Source organism: Saccostrea cucullata, unplaced genomic scaffold (genome assembly GCF_032062105.1).
Source record: "Saccostrea cucullata isolate Sc308-1 unplaced genomic scaffold, CSIRO_AGI_Scuc_v1 ctg115, whole genome shotgun sequence".
NCBI classification, from domain to species: Eukaryota; Metazoa; Mollusca; class Bivalvia; order Ostreida; family Ostreidae; genus Saccostrea; species Saccostrea cuccullata.
The window spans coordinates 343,780-361,142 of NW_026932690.1; the positions used below are offsets into that span (position 1 = coordinate 343,780).

General features: G+C 33.0%; 2 protein-coding genes across 6 annotated transcripts; one reads left to right on the top strand and one right to left on the bottom strand.

Annotated features, from left to right (window-relative positions):
* Window positions 1-407: 407 nt before the first annotated feature.
* Window positions 408-11,237, bottom strand: LOC134235799 (uncharacterized protein C2orf50-like). Of its 5 annotated transcripts, none has more exons than XM_062717965.1 (4): window positions 10,951-11,237; window positions 2,978-3,139; window positions 2,561-2,600; window positions 408-1,454 (listed from the first exon to the last, which is right to left on the bottom strand). In XM_062717965.1, exons 1-4 carry the CDS (start codon window positions 10,992-10,994, stop codon window positions 1,263-1,265), a joined length of 438 nt encoding a protein of 145 aa, XP_062573949.1. In that variant the 5' UTR covers window positions 10,995-11,237; the 3' UTR covers window positions 408-1,262. The 5 variants fall into 5 exon arrangements, with proteins under 5 accessions (XP_062573949.1, XP_062573948.1, XP_062573951.1 ...); XM_062717964.1 differs by lacking the exon at window positions 10,951-11,237 and adding an exon at window positions 4,684-4,839; XM_062717967.1 differs by lacking the exon at window positions 10,951-11,237 and adding an exon at window positions 4,529-4,616.
* Window positions 11,238-15,302: 4,065 nt separating this feature from the next.
* LOC134235821 (neuronal acetylcholine receptor subunit beta-3-like) lies at window positions 15,303-16,963 on the top strand. Its single transcript, XM_062717989.1, has one exon. The coding sequence runs from the start codon at window positions 15,524-15,526 to the stop codon at window positions 16,883-16,885; it is 1,362 nt and encodes a 453-aa protein (XP_062573973.1). The 5' UTR covers window positions 15,303-15,523; the 3' UTR covers window positions 16,886-16,963.
* The last annotated feature ends 400 nt before the right edge of the window (window positions 16,964-17,363 follow it).

The following is a 17,363-nucleotide window of genomic DNA, read 5'->3' on the forward strand; positions in this document are numbered from 1 at the left end:
TGTTATATAATTACAATCACTAGATTTTGTTACTTATGCTTTGTATAAGTTTATATTTATGTTGCTCTGTTGCATTCTGTGATACAATTCTAATGACTTTCACTTTTTATATCTTGCCAAATTTATTTATAATAAATGATAATTTTAAAATGCAAAAAAAAAATTCTTTATTGATCACTATATCAAAGTGAAATTTAAGGAATACTGTGAAACATACCCATAATGAGATGCTACAAACAGCTTTTTCTGCTTGGTCATAAGCATCATGATTTTCTTTTATCAACTAGGCTGTGATATATTTTTAAGTCTTAATGAAAATCACTCTTTTATAAGCAATAATTCATATATGTGTTTAGCTCGTGTTGCCCATTCAAATTTTGTGCTTATGTGGAAAAAAAAGAAACTTGCAAGACCAAGAATAACATTTATTTTAAAGACAAATATATATTTCATACAAAACTTTTTTAAAACACTTTGCACACAAACCATACAAAAATTAATTCCTTTACCAGAAAACACTTTGTCACCATACTACAATTACTCAAATAAAACCCCACAGAATGTTAATGTTTCTGAGTGGTGTAAATCCCACAGCCAGGGTAGGGGGGTTAACTATTGGCACAAACGTTTGCAGGATTATATATATATCAGCAGAAACAGAACACTAAGATGGTGTCTGATTAAGTACAAATAGAGGCAGTGATGGTAGAAAAGAAGCATGGAGTTTGTATATGTATAGAACAGCAGAAAACATGGTGTGGACTACCCATAGGTTGGCTGGACTGACATACAATTTAGAAATGTCACTGTGTTTATGATGAATGTGAAAGGCTTATTCAAATTTAAAAAGAAAATAATGCCTACTTATGTACAATGCTTACAAGAAGTAGTCTTCACTCATTCTTATTCCAATCAATCAGTTACTCAGTATGGAAATTTAAAAACATGCTGTGTATATATAAATACAGACATATCAATAAAAGGAAAAGTACAAAGAATAGACTTACATAACGATCCAAATACAGTATATATAACCTGTGGTTAACAATAATGAGGTCATCTAGGGTGAAGGTCACCCCAAAAACGTGTATATTGCTTCTTGTACATAAAAAGCAGTTTAAATAATGTAAAATAAGCAAGTATAAAATGTTAATAAATCACAATTAACTACTCAAAAATCTTTTAAATTATCACAGTTTCACAATATTTAGTTAAATATAATTCAGCAGTTTGTGGTAAATATTAGGCTATTTTAATATCCATCAATAACAGACCATTTCACTCCCCAACTTCCGTTTCCGCTGACCACCAAAAAACTGGTGCTCGAGTTTCTGCATTTTGACCCCTAACTCGGTCTTGACCTTGTTTCCATAGTTACCGGAGTTGGTATTGGGGACTGCATTGGAGAACACGGTCACGTTTTCCGGGAGTTCCTCTCGTGGTTTAGGATTTCCCTAAAAATCAATAAAATATACATTAATTCTTCTATAATTTTTTACCCAATGAAGTCAATTTATAAACAGCTTAATGGATTAAAAAACATGATTTAAAAAAGATTTTCCTCTTTTGTCTCTGATGTGTGATTTAAATTTACGTTTAACAAGTTGGCAATCGGTTTTAATCCGATATTATTGAAATCAAATACAAGTCTTTTATTTAAACACAATTATTATGTTAATACAATGCATGTAAAATCTTAAAGAAATAAGTTAATTAACTGTTTGTATTAATTATTGGTAGATTTTTGGCATGAATAGCTACACCAACTTCTAATATTTCAAATCTGTCAATTTTTCACCAGCTGTTTAAACCAAACAAAGCGCCATATCATCCCAAACAGATTAACCAAATGAACCCAAATAAATCATCTAAGCATTGTTAAGCATAATATTAGTATAGTTTAAATTTGAAGTTTTACATTTTCCCACTCTTATTCAGTTTTATTACAACAAAATAAAAAAAAAAAAACGTTATGTTTAAAGTTTTAAACTTGCTGTTTCAATAGGTCATGCGATTAAGACTACATATGTATATTAAGTCAACTACCTGCAAAGCTGAAGACAAACAGTATTTGGTTCATCCTAAATATATTGAAGACATGTGAGAAACATTTCAAGACCGTAGGTTTCAAAGGGGACCCCCCCCCCCCAAAAAAAAATCAGACAATCAAAAAAATTGTCAGCGCTCGGCCAGGAACAGAATCTTAAGGACATTTCACTGTAACAGAGGACTTTACGCGAGAAACCCCCCCCCCCCTCGACGTATGAGCTTGCATTTCTTCCGCTAAATGTTGGTTAAAAGTTATTTCTTTCACAATTACTATGGAATGGTGATCAGCTAATCTGCGAGTTCCGTGTTTAATGCGTTTGTCACAACAATTTGCAATCGTTATATATCTAACACCATTTAATAACACTTTATTTACCAAAGAAAAACCAACCTTGTTTCTCTGTAATAAAGAGTTCTATTAATAAGAATGACAAAATTCTACACTGATACCGATAAAATATTTGTTTTCTGTATTTACACCCCAACCCACCATTAAACAAATTAAATGTACCTTAGAATCGAACTCGGTCAGGAAGCCCCAATTTTCTTCCCTGAAAAGGAAAATCGACATCAGATATAATTTTATAGTATTTTATTTATAAAATGTAATAAATAATAAAATATAAATAATACGAAATATTCAATTTTTAGTGAATATTTAAACTGTACATCCATGTACGTAAGGTTAAAAGAAAGACACTCTGTATTAGCATTAACTATTTCTTCAAAGAAAAATAAACGAGGCAGTATATTTCATTTATATTTCTTGAGGTTTTATACACTTAGTGTTTTTATTATGATACTTGATTAAAAGTCCGAATTAATAAAGTTAAAAAAAATATATAAATAAAGTGTAGACATTTGGGACACATTATTACATAAATTATGTTCATTTGCTCGGAAAAATGTTGATAAGATTTATTTTTACCAGTTTTTAAGGCACATGCCCTCTTTGCCGACGCTCTGTTTCCAGATCCGGTCCTGGGTGACGGAGTCGCAGTTGGAGTAGTCTCCCTCTTTGAACTGTTTCTCCGTCGTCTGCGTGGTCTGTTGGCGCCTTTCTGGTGGTATACATTTCTCATGGTACTGGCTGGTGAAACCATTTGGAAAAAAGCAAAGAATCTGATAATTTTTAGATACAGATTTCCACAGCATAATTTAATTCTAGCTTTGGAAGAAAGTAATGGTGCAGGAATGAGGATAATTTCTATCAGTTCTATAAATCAGAAACAACAAACGGATCTCAGGTAAATTGAAATGACGTGCAGTGACGTTCCTGACAAATCCTTATTGCCGTATAAATCAAACTACACAAAACAATTTGTGCAAAAAATCGGTTGCCGTTGATCTTCAACTTCCAGGAATCTCTTTGAATTCTAAAATTAGATCTTGGCCTCGGAAGTCGATTGATTGATTTGCTATAAAACCGTGACTGTATTAGCCAGTCATCCTGAAATGTGGAAACTGCAACATGATCCAAATTTTACTTTAACTCTCGATTGTAACTATGGAGACGTTTCTGTTACGTCAATCTAAACCATTAGCTATAGTATGGTACGTTTTAAGAATGATTTATTTGTCCTTTACTTTTTGCATCAAACTGGATTGCCATACAAACTTTCTGATCCAAAAATGAAATTAAAATTGTAGTGCTTTTAGCTTTACTAAAATAAAAACAAAACAACTATGACGTCACAAACGAATTTGAGGTCTATTGTGACGTTTCAAAATGAATGAATCAAAATGAAATTTTCCCGTAACTTCGGGCAAACCAAAAAAAATAAATAAATAAAACAAATAAATAAATGAAACAAATAAATTGATAATAAAAATATATATATATATATACCGGTATATATTTAAAAAAAAAACTTTCAAAAGTTTTAACTTAAGTTTATAACATTTCTTGATTTGTTTTCAAAATGTATCCTCCGGAATTAATCATTGTATTACATTAATTTAAGGGGGTGAGGATTTTTATTTAAGAAAAAATTAAAAAGGATAAAGGACATTTTTTAAAATTCTATTTTTTTCATATTGTTATTTTTAAAATAATATTTGATTGGTCAAATTACATAGTAAAGCGGCATAGAAAAGTTAAAAATTACACCGTAAACGTCATTTGTCATTCTAATTTGAGATAGCTATTTTATAGGCACCTTATTTTTACTATAACTTGACCTTAATGATTTAGATTTTGCAATATGAAACTCAAGTTTGATTTAAAAAATCATTTATGATTCTATATTGTTTAATTCTTTCTACAGATTTATTTTATCCACTGTTTTTGATACTGAGGTTCTAAGCAGGTGTCCATGTAATCGATAACATAGTATCTGCATTTGTCTCTGTAAATGACAAAAAGTTAACCTTAGAACCAAATATACAAACTTAACACCAAGGTATATAAAAAATCCAGCCACCAAACGTAAAATCCAAGGTTGGGGAAAAAAATTCGTCTTTCACAAACAAAACACACCTTTTGATATGCTTTCGCATTTTACACCAAACTTTCTCGGGGTACAACAAAAAATGCAAAATGAAAAAGCAGGTGATTTATTTTTCTTTGCAAATTCTTTTTAGAAAAAATCACATCCTCTACGCCCCTTCACCACTCGTCAAAACCATTGTTACCTTTTTATTCGGTACATTTCGGTGTCTGGTGGCGATCCGTTTTTAGACATATTAGCAATTTTTATATCTATCTGAGTTTTAGATCCCTAAGATTTTATGCTGTTAGAAACTTCACAAACTGAAATAAAGGCAAATCAAAATTAAAGATTTCGATGCTGATAAACCAACAAAAAGGTTTCTGCCAAAAGATCCTAAAATGCAATGTATATCAATAAAGTTCTTTTATGATTTCAGTCCCTTAAACATGTTTTAGACCTATTTGCTGCGTAACGTTACAGTTCGATTTAACTAATTCAAGACAGACGTATATACCTTGGCTTTGTTCTGCTGTAATATGAGAAGACTATTCCTCCAAACTGACCACTCATCTTGTAAAATAATCCCTGAGCTCGCGACAGTAGAGTATCTTTTACAGTAAAAAGTCTACACACTGATATTACTTATAATCCAGTAATCACTACTATCAGATGAGTACTTCCCGATTTAGGAGTCATTGACAGTCATTTTTCCCCGCTTAGCTACCGAGCTGTTTATTATTGCCCTATATTGGCTCTATACAGTGTCATAACTCTCGGTCTTTATTGACACAGGCGACAACAATTGTGTCCCGGCGATTCGTGTCTTTATAGAATGGTTCTGGAAGCTGGCATAGAGCGATTTACCCTAAATGGTGGTATTTAATGATTATTTTTGTTTTAATTAGAAAGTAGAGAAAGTTAATGCTTAATATGTAGTTTTGTTCCGATATTATAGAATCGACTCTGTCTTAATTTCATCGGAACGAATTCATTATCGGTTTCACATGTATGAAAGTTTATACATGTTTTTATTGTACTAGAATTTTCTTGTAAACCTATTTTGACAAAATAAAAAGAAACAGAGGTTTCTTAATTTGTAACTTTCGTCAAAATCACACAAAAATCGACACTGTCCGCACTAATACCAAACACCATTCGGATAAATCTCGGGTTGTGACGATTTCCCCTGACACCTGCCGGTACAGGTACAGACAGATCGATAACACAGGTACATCAATGTGTGTGAAACTGTTTACACTGATTTTTAAATGATCAATTGTTCTCTGCAATAAAAATGTAAAAGAAGAAGCTTCATGCAGTTTAATTGAATTTCTAAAGCTATTCATTGCAATGTACAATTTTTGCACGTTTGCTGAGTAATTCCCATTAATCCCAATTTAAATTTCGATCAAGCTTTCATTGCTCCAAAAAAAGTTTTTTTTAATGTTAACTATTATACGGCGGAATAATTCCAAGTTCTCTTAATAAGTTTGCGCTAACATTAAATTATAAAAATCTTACAAAGTCATGTTCACGGGAACATTATATCACTTTCCACGATAACATGAGTATTTATTTTTTTCTTCATTGGTCTAAAAATAAATCGAGAACCATTAATACAATTGATTATAAAAAGTTATTTTCAGGTTAGTATTCTTAATAGAAAGGGGTAAAGAAATTCCTTTTTTGTTCATTGTACCTTGCTTTCTTCACTGAGTTTGACCAGACTTCAACAGATAGAAATAACTTGACAATGTCAAAGTTCGCATACCGGTATATTTCTTTATATTTATCAAGAAAACAATTTTTGCTGGTACGCTTTTTTTAGTCAGTACGATGATTTATCTAACTTCGAAGTACAATATTCGATCACCTCGACCTCCGCACTCGTGAATATTGTACTAAGGGTAGAAAAGTCATCATATTGACCCTAGCTCTTTACGACAATTATCATTGCAACATAAAAATTACAGAATTAAGTACATTGTAGTAGCTAAAGATGAAAAAAGTACCTTTTTACATAAGAAAATGGCATATCCTATTTAAATTAGATACATGGATATTTCTCACCCGCTTTTCCAAAAAACCGTTCAGTATGTAAACTCATGGCTTAAGAGAAACTTTTTGCTTTTGCTCTATAGTTAACAGAGAAAGGCGGAGAATGGTCGCATCCTGACCATTATATGGCGAATTAGACACGTAATATAAAGCAAACAACACTGTTTGGATCAAGGTAACTCTATAAATAATAAAAATAATTCTTTATTAATTTATAAAGAAATCTGGACGACGCCTAAGTTATTTAATACAATGTAAACTGTCTCTGGGTTTTATAATTCACGATATATATGAAAAATTAATGGATAATTTAAAAGAAAAACTTCAACCTTCACCTCTCTCTCTTACACACACAGAACGGGACATGTCTCTCACTCTTTTTCTCTCTCATTAAATGATTAATATTATATACTCTTCAAAAAAAGAAACGCATCGTAGAATTTTAGTGACACATTGAACATAAAGATTATTTAGTAAAATGATGCATTGATAAAATAGAAATGTGGTAAGCAACAGGAATACTATCTAAATGTCATAATTACTCAACAATTTTAAAATTATGGTCAGTTTAAGACCATTAAAGATCAATATCTGGTATGCCCCCCGCAGACACAAATGATAGCCACAAACGGCATCTAATGGAAGCAAATGCATGTAATAAAAACTGTATAGGAATACTCTCTCACTCCAAATGTAGAACTTTAGTAAGCTGTTGCTGAGTCTGGGGATGCGATTGTCTTTGGCAAATCATGTCAATCCATTTTGTCCAATGCTGCTTAATTTGGATTAAATCTAGCGATTTAGATGACTGTGACTGAAACAGGTTGTTGTTTCTTTGCAAGAATAGGTGTGTCAAACGAGCCATATGTGGCTGTGTATTGTGAGATTGCAATACGGCTCTAGGATGCTGCAAAATTGAATGGGTATGTGTAGGTAGAACATGGTTAGAGGACCTTTTTCCATCAAAGTCCATCGAATTCAAACCACATCAATCTTACTTTCTTATAATACCATTTTCCATATCATTACACTACCACCACCAACTTTTTTAACGTCCTGGAGGCAGTTATCAATCTAACCTTCATTAAAAAGCATTAACACTCTTAAACTTAGAAGAGGCTTTCAGATAAACATTCTGGACTAGTAGGTTAACCAAAATGTTCAGCAGTGATGCTGTGGTCATACTCTATTCATCTGAGATCTTTGAAGTCGATATTAGGGGTGTTGTGGGGTCGGAACAATGGCATGAATAATCCTCTAGCAATAATTCGTAGTCAACTGAAAACGGTCTTGTTAGATGATCTGTGCAGTTCAGGGATTGCTAATGCTTTAGATGACGTCCTTACATTACATTCATGCAATTTGCGTAATCCTCGGAAGTGATGCTGTGCTGCTGATGTCACACGTAGTCTACCATATTTTTTGCGAACATTGGGTGTTCGATGGTAATGGTTTATGTTTAATAGGTTAGATATGGTCTATGTGTAACATTAAAACCTCTTGCAACTGTAGATTACGGGTACCCCTGCTTCCAGTCGCCCACTTTCCCTTTTGTGCCACGCAACATTCAGATGCAGCAATTTTAGGAAGCGTCATTTTTCAGACAAAACCAGATTCAAAATATCGAGAACCCCCGCTTTTGATAGCCCCTTTTTACCTGAAGGAATTGCATCGGATTTCATCAAATGAAAATTGAGATCAAAATTTTGGGGAAAAGTTTGCAAAATCAGGTCTTTTTGTCTGTGAGACTTTTAGAATAGCTGTAAAGTTAACAATTGCATTAAAAAATCATTCATTTCACTCGAATACATCGTATTCATACAAAAATAAAAGATATGACAAAACTATCAAAAATTTTCAGGGCATTGTTCCTACTATGCGTTTCTTTTTTTGAAGAGTATATTTAACTTCGAGAAGACCACAATCAATAGAGAAAATATAAATATCCCCTCTTTGGTTGCGTTGGATTGCAAAGTCCATATAAAGACAGTGTATAGTGCGCATGATGATCGATCCCATGCAGGCCTTCGGGAATTAACACGGGGATTAACGTCCCTACAGGAGATTTAGCTGCAGAAATGTAGCTCTCCGAAAAAATATATTGATAGACTGGAGAGCTACAGTGCCACCCATTGAAAAAAATGTATATTTATTGCGCACAAAAAAGTGCGCTGTTTCTGGATAAATTCTTCCACATTTTTACCTCAATTGCGAAAAAGCTAGATTTCAATAATAAAGTCCTTACTCCTCTATCAATTACTTTTGTAGTTTACATCTATACGAAGCACGTTGGACCGAATTATCTTGAAAACCAAAATGGCAGTATAAAAGGCGAAATTTTATGATCTCAATTTATAGGGCTATTAAAAACAATTATAAGGAATATTTTGTTGTGGAAACAGTGAAAGAATATGTTAGGAACACACGGTTAGTAATATTTTGAAATGACAGTTTTAAAAAAACATGGAGAAATAAATCGAAAAACAGCGCACTTTTTTGTGCGCAATAAATATACAGTTTTTTTCAATGGGTGGCACTGTAGCTCTCCGGTCTATCAATATATATATATTTTGGAGAGCTACAGTTCTGCAGCTACAGGAAATTGTGCGTGTCTGGCCAGGGCAGGACAAAACCTGTACCCCCGAAAGTTGTTTTCACAGATCAGAAAGTTAATTAATATATATTAATTTATCATGTAAAACCGTGTGCTCTATAGCAACAGCAGATAAATCCCTGATGTTATGCAGATATTAAATGTCGATTTTAAGTATACTAACACATAATTGGTGTGTTATTTAAATATATACTTTTTTATTCTTTGTCAAATTTCCTCTTCTTTAAAAAATTTTCTGCTACCTTTATTCACAACAAAAACAAATTTAGCGAAAAATCAAAGAAGCAACTATTGACTTCTACCCTTCGCCAACTCCAATTTGCAAGCTATCACGAAATAAACCATTTTTAGATTCCTTTCAGACAGATATGCCTTTTGAGATCGGAAGATTAACGAGGTAATATCGATCTAAAGAGGTAAAAAAGTATATAAGTAATCGGCCATTGATTTATCTCGGAGTTCTCAAGTCGTCCCTTTTTTGTATCTAACCTCAAAAGACGGCGGCTTTCATTGATTTCAGTCCCACTTCACGTGAACGACACAGGATTCCAAATCGCTCTAGAGGAAAGGGGGGAGGGGGTATTTTGCCAAATATAAAATATACATTACAAAAACTCCGATGTATGTATTATGTATATCATATACTTGTACCTCTGACCTGAATTGTTACACTATCCTCATGTACATATATTTTAAATGATTTTGATAAATGAACTTGAACTTGATGAAATCATTTTAAAAGACGTTAAATTCGTGTTAAATATTTATTTAATTATTAATATGTTAACTTGTTTATCTAATTACTGTATGAATTCATGTTTGCACATGTTGCATTTTGATATTCAAATCATTAAAAGTCTACACGCTTTTTAATCGATCCTCTGACTTTTCACGACTCTTCCTGTCATACTTAATAAAATATTAATGAATCGATTGTACGCATGACATCAAAGGGATGGTGACATTTATAACACAGATATTTACAAAACAGCGTGTTACTAACAGATTTTTTATAAAGCCAATTTCAAAGTTATTCAGATATACTTGACTACAAGAAAAACATATGCAGTCTGCCAAAAATGGGAAACAAATATAATATTAATGCTTTATAAAAACCTTTTTCCTGATTTTTTAAAATGTATAGAATAAGATATTAAACTAAGTCTTCTTCCCCTTCACTGAATGTAATATACTTAATTGAAAGCCATGTTGACAAAACGGGTTATTTAACACATTGACTTTCTAGTTTTTCTGTTTACTTTCCATCGTTTAAATAATCTGGACCTCTTCATTTAGACAATGTTTCCATTATTATATACTTAATAAAGTCAAATTATTTAAAGATGGAACATTCTACCTCAAATGGAAAAAAAATATTTAATTAAATATACGTTTCCGGAGAACAGTTTTAAAATTTTTTACATAAACCCTACATCAAATAGAATTGTCAAGATAAGAGTTTTACTGTACTCAACTCGAGTTATATAGATACATGTAGGTAAAATATAAAAGTTTGTGGAATATAGGACAACAATAAAAATACAACATCAACAAAGAACGATCCCAATTTTTCATCACCAATAACAACAAAAACAGCGCAAATTATATATGATTTGATTGTGATTTGATTGTGTACAACTATTTTCAACAAAATGATTGTAAAACAAAACCACTATAATACGAGCACTGTGCTATAAAACAAATGTAATTTATAATCAAAATCATAGACCCAAAAGCATTTTTGATTTTAAGGTTCATTTTCGAAATGTTTTTCCAATATATAATTTTTTCTCTCACCTTTTTCGAGTTGCCAGCATATAGCTTCCCACCCCAGAAGACATTTTTGTAGATTATTCTCAACTGTCCTAGAATACGTGAAAGAATTTAACAAGTGCCTATATAAATCTCCAAATTTCCGTAAACAAAGTTTGTCTCCAACGTATGCTTTTCGTTGTCCACTACATAATTAAGTGTCCCCTTAACATAGATTGAACAGGTCTGTTCGTATTTGGGGTTTAAGAAAGGACCAAAGTTTTAAATGAGCTTCCCCTAATCCGCCTACTGTGTATTAACGACCGGTAGGTTTAACAGGCAGGTCGAATATTGATTATATATCAGCTTTCAACGTGTTTGATAACAGCCATAGAATATAAGAAACATTTAACCGGGCTTCTTATAATGTAACTGTATCGGTGCGTTCAGTTCGGTGCTCATCCATAGACAGTTGTCATAGGGGTCAATTTATGTCTAGATGAAGTCAGATCGTGGAACAAAGGGACGATTTAAATCAAAGTATATACGGTATCCCGGTCTCTATCAATAAACATTACTTGTTTAGATTTGTGTCAATTTTTGAATAAGATTGGAATTTTAAAAATGGTCCTGAAGAATATATAAGGTTTAAATACAAGGTTAAAGATATACAGTAGTTGAAATAATGAACGATGCATTGTGAAACATTTAGATAGGAATTAAAAATTCAATATAATTGGATGCCAGCAATCATTGCCTGCGCTGTGGCAAAGCACTTTGAAAAAATTACGCACTTTGAAAAAAAAAATTCAAAGTGCGTCAATTTTAGGACAACATTAACGCACTTTGCAAAAATTTTTCAAAGCGCGTCAAAAGTGTACATCAGCATATTTTATCATGGAGGTACTTAATGCACTTTGAAAAAATATATTTCTAATAAGATTTCCAGGACAAAAAAATTAGATTTTTGTAATCAAAACGGCTTGAAAAGAAATTTTTTCCTTATATATTCTTTATAAATGAAGATGTTTTTTGATCTAGAAATCCTTGCACTGTTAATACAAATAAGATATCCTTATAAAAATTGACTTCTTTCCTATAAAACAAAAAAAAAATGTAGCTTTAGAGAAATAGATTCTCTCCATAAAGTTCACGTAAAATAATGAAAAAAAGAATTAACAAGATTTCCTTTAAAAAACTATCGCATCCTGTTTTATAGAAGAGAGGATCAAGAGCAAAAAATACTGGTCTAAAAATCAACAATTATTGACTAAACTTTGTTCTAAAGTAATTACATTTTCTAATTTACAAATCAAAAATATAAATATACGATGCATATTTTTTTTTCATACTTATGATTAATCTCTTTAAATAACTGTGAAGGAAAAGACATTATCTTGCACAGGAATTAGAAAAAAATTATACTTCGGAAAACTTATCAAATAACTATAAAATGATCGTTATGGTATGTGGGAAAATTATTTTTAATCAGGATTCAAATTTGGACTCCATTTTGTTGCATTCCCTATACCTCTAAGGGCCATATGTAAATCTCAGATCCCATAGAAAAGTTGACGTATCGCACACAAAAAAGTTATTCGTTTTTTGAATTTAATTTTTTATCATCAATTAAAATCTGCTAAAACTTTTGACTCAACTAATATTTTAAGCATGAAGCGTGTTGGACCAAACATTTTTTTCAAAGTGCGTTAATAAGGTACATATTACAGCAAGGGAGCACAACTTTGAAAAGAAAAAATTATTTTTTCAAAGTTTGTTAAATTGAGACCATGAAATTAATAAAGCACTTTGAATTTTTTTTTCAAAACGTAATTTTTCACAAGTGCGTTGTAATACTGCGCATTTTAAGCAACTTACGAATTGAACTTACTTATGAATGACATTATATACAACCATAGGACAGTCGTAAAGCGTGACGAGTCCCCTCGCAGATGAGACCAGACTGTGTTAACAGATTCAACCCCGTGTCGCAGAGAATGCTGGCACTTCCCTTTCGAAAAGGATTAACCACTCACTGCTCAAATAAATCGTAAGTGCCAAATATAGCACCCTCCACACAGCTATCCACCGGCAAGTAGTGGCATTTCCATTTGATTAATTGAAAATTTTTTTCAAGGGATTTAAACAAATAAAAACAAAGAAAAATCACACAATTCATAGATGGTTTTGGAAATGTACTTTTTTATTTTTTAAATTAAGAATGGTTCATATGTTTTTTCAGATTTTAGCTGCAGAAAGTAGTTCTTTGAAAAAAAGCAATGCATGCAAAACAATTATCTGAAAATTAGCATCAATAATGACCAATTTGAGGATTTATACAGTTCATATGGCAAGAATATAGTAAGGCTTTTAAAAAATTGTATATTTATTTCGCAACAAAAAGTTGCGTGTATCGTTTTTGCAATTAATTACCATTAATTATACACATAGGTAGATAAAAATATCTTATATTTCCTGAAAGCATATTCAAAAGCACGACTTTTTAAAAAAAAAACATATATTTTTGACCCGTATCATCTAATCTTCATATTTGAAATCTGTATTTTTTTTGTGGTAAAGAAAGTTGTTATTTTAATGTGTTACACAATGGCAGCAGTAAAAAATTTCATTTTAAACGTATACCTTATAATTCAACGTCAGGTCAGGCTGTATAAGGATTGATATTTCCAAGATCCGAAACTAATAGATCATACCTAGAGAAATTTTGTGTGAGCTGATTTACATTGGAATTTTTTACCTGCATTTTAAAAGAAACAGTTTTCAGAAAAAAGAATGATATTACCGATGCAAAATACTGCAGTGTTTACTTACTTTATTCTTTTTGCATGAAGCAGATCATTCCATGTGATTGACCGTTTCAACATGTCCGTGTATCCTTTTTTCTGCATTTCTTAAACTGGAAGTCCATTCGTACGAAAGGGGTGAATCGCTCCGCGCAAATGAGCATACTAGTATCGCGCCATTTCTTTGGAGTGTTCTATTGTCGAATGGGTGTGCTAACTTACATGGAATTTATTTTAACCTCCTTCAATGCTTCAAAATTCTAGTACAACTTTTATGATTTTGAAACTTGAATACAGCAATAAATAGAGTGATGATTTTTGTTTAAGTCACTTTTTGGAATATTCCAATAAGAACAACAACTGTCAACAAGTAGTTTTGAATAAAATTTTACAGAATTATGCACACAATTTTAGAAACCAGGCAACATATTCATAAAATTAATTTTTTTATTTCACCACGGCATACACTGTCCATCAAAATCAAAAAAATAAAGAATTATGTACCACTATTTACTTCAGTGAAAATAATCAAAATGTGTGCCAATTATATTGAAATCCATGTTTTAAAATGTTTAGGAGAACATATTTTGACAAAGCATTTCACAAAAAATTCTGAAATTTTTAGTAACCATGGCAACACCCTTACGAAATCAAAAACCAATGCAAAAAAAATTTTGTATCAGTGTAGAGATACTTGTGTGCAAAGTTATATTGAAGTCAAAATATATAAACTGTATGTAATAGTAGCATATATTGAAAGCATTTCACAGAAATTACTATTTTTAGTAACCACGGCAACACCTTCATCGAAATCAAAAACCAATACACAGAATTATGTATTTTTGTGTAGTCTACTTGTGTGTCAAGTTATATTGAAATCAGACCAAAACTGTAGGGGGAGTAGCATTTTGAAAGCATTTCACAGAAATTTCTATTTTTAGTAACCACGGCAACAAGGTTCATCGAAATAAAAAAAAACGATGCACAGAATTATGTATCTTAGTAAACATTTGATACTTTGTGTGCCAAGTTATATTGAAATCATTAAAAAACTGTAAGAGGAATAGCATTTTGAAAAATTGTTTACTTTTTAAAATGACTGAGTCGATTTAAAAATATATTAAACATCGCATAAGACATTTTGCCGTCTAACTGTTATGCAGTACAGAGCTAAAAATCAAAGCAGTTTTGTCAACTGTGATTGGATGCAAAATTACAATGTCACTTGAAGTTTCGCACAGGTAAAAAATTTGTTGACGTTTCTTTTATTTTTTCACCCACAAATAAAACACCACATACACCCTTATACCCCCTCCACATGATTGTGTTACTCTATCCCCTCTTATTCAATTGCAAGGGGATAACAAACACATAGACACACTGGATTGATTTATTATACTCCCCCAACTCTGCTGCGAAAAGATTATTAAGCACATCACTGCACAAAAGGCCGAGTTATCAGACAACTGAAATTTTCATTTCAATAAATCCATCTGTATATACATGTATACAGGATTCGCACTATATGCAAATAAAATATCCAGGAAGGAATAATCTATTGATTTAAGTAGTCCCAGAATGGTTATTTCGCACCATCTTTCAGGACTATTTATGAGATACTTCAAGCATATTTGGTGGCCATGTTAATAATTTAAGTAGATGTGATATTATATTTGATTTAATGGAGCCGGTGATACTTGATGTCGGTAGCCGATGCCTCAGAGTTCACCTGATGGGAGGAGCAGACGATCTGCTCCGGACAAACATTTTCTTCATCATACATTGCTGAATACTCTGTTGTTTTATCTAGGGGAATGTCGTTCGCTCACCTTTCCGTGATTTGGTGGTTTTCATCATTTGCTAACAGTGCAACTCTACAGGACGCGGAGAACCTTCATCAGATGTTGAAAAATCGGAGTGAATATGACCGGTTTATAGTGCCACTGTTAAACCAGAGTCAAAATCTAGAAATCAGTCTCTCGCTATCACTCTCGGGAAGTGACGTAGAATTCATAGAGATTGAAAACAAGGTCAAAATACTTGTGGATATCACTACACAGTGGAAAGACGAAACTCTGAACTGGGACCCCTTTGAGTATGGGTTCCTCTATCAGCTCCCGATAGTGGGGGACTGGGTGTGGCGACCTCAGACCTTGATCCAGATTCCTCAGAATGACAGGAGCAAAATGGACCAGATAGTTGAGGGCGACAACAAAGAGCTGGAAATGATTCTGCGCAGTGACGGAAGCGTGCATCGTCATACTTCACTGGGTCTTTCACTCTTCTGTTCCATCGATACGACAAACTTTCCATTTGATAAACAGTCGTTCTCTTTCCTTCTGTCGATTGCAGCACTCTCCTCAAATCTCAAGTTTTCCAACACCTCCGCTTGTCAGAGCGTCGGACAGGATAGTGGGAATCCTAAATGGACCAATCTCCAAGTCCGCCACGAGATCTTGTATTCTAGGGCTGCCATAAAGTGCGTCGTCAGTATGGAGAGAAAGCCCCTGTTCTTTGTCATCAACATCATACTTCCGGTGGTGTTGCTGGGGTTTTTGGAGGTCTTGGTGTTCCTGATTCCCGCTGACGCCGGAGAGAAGCTATCGTACTCTGTGGCCCTGTTACTGTCCTATAGCGTGTTCATCAGCTTCGTCTCCGACAACATTCCGGAAGACTCCGATAATGTCTCCGATCTCTTCTTTTACGTCATCTTTCAGTTCTTTATTGGATCGCTTATTATATTTTGTACTACGCTACAGTTACGACTCTACCATCGCAATGATGAGGAAGACATTCCAATACTGTACAAATACATTGTTAAATTTGTGAAAGTTCTAACATGTCGGTGTCGAGCATGTACCAAGAGTAAAATAGAGAGTTCGTCGATGGATGGAGAACAAGTTACAGATCCAGGGAATCCCACGACCTCTGTTCAGGAAAAACACGCACCTTCTAAATACAGGAAAACCAGCCGTGCGATGAGGCGCAGTAAGACGAGAGGTGATCTTACGGGAGGAGCTCGACTTCCGGTCTCCGTGAAAACGTCACACGCAGGGGACGGAAGACTAACTTGGCAAAACGTCTCGTCTGCCATAGACTTTGTTTTGTTCTGGGTTTTCCTGGTTGTCCAGGTCGTTTTAAATTTGTGGTTCTTTTATCCTGCTTACCGAGAGTGAATATGCTATACACGTGTATTCTGTGATGATCAATGTCTGAAAATGGTATTTTGATGAAGGAATCTTCAGTTTTGTTCTGAGGCGGTAGGATATATGCAGACCTTAATGTATAGATATGTAAATACAGTATCTAAGGAAGTTTGTACTCTTTAAGAAAATATTGTCAAATAAAAACATTTTCTTTAAGGCAATCTTTTAAAAAAAAAAGTTTGTCGAACCACTATAGAAGATTAAATACCTAGTAAATAAACTAAACTAAACTGAGATTGAAGGGAGGGTTGTGTACAAGAAGGAAAGCGACCATTTTTATGGGGATAGAACACACTCCGTGCTCCTCCTGTTAGTGAAAATTCATATATCCTCCCTTTTCGATGATTGAATCTGAACTTATTTAAGGAAATAATTCCTATAGGTATGGAAGTGTATTAGTGCCACTTGGACACTTTATTTTTTGAGTGTCTACACTTTAATCTGTAAA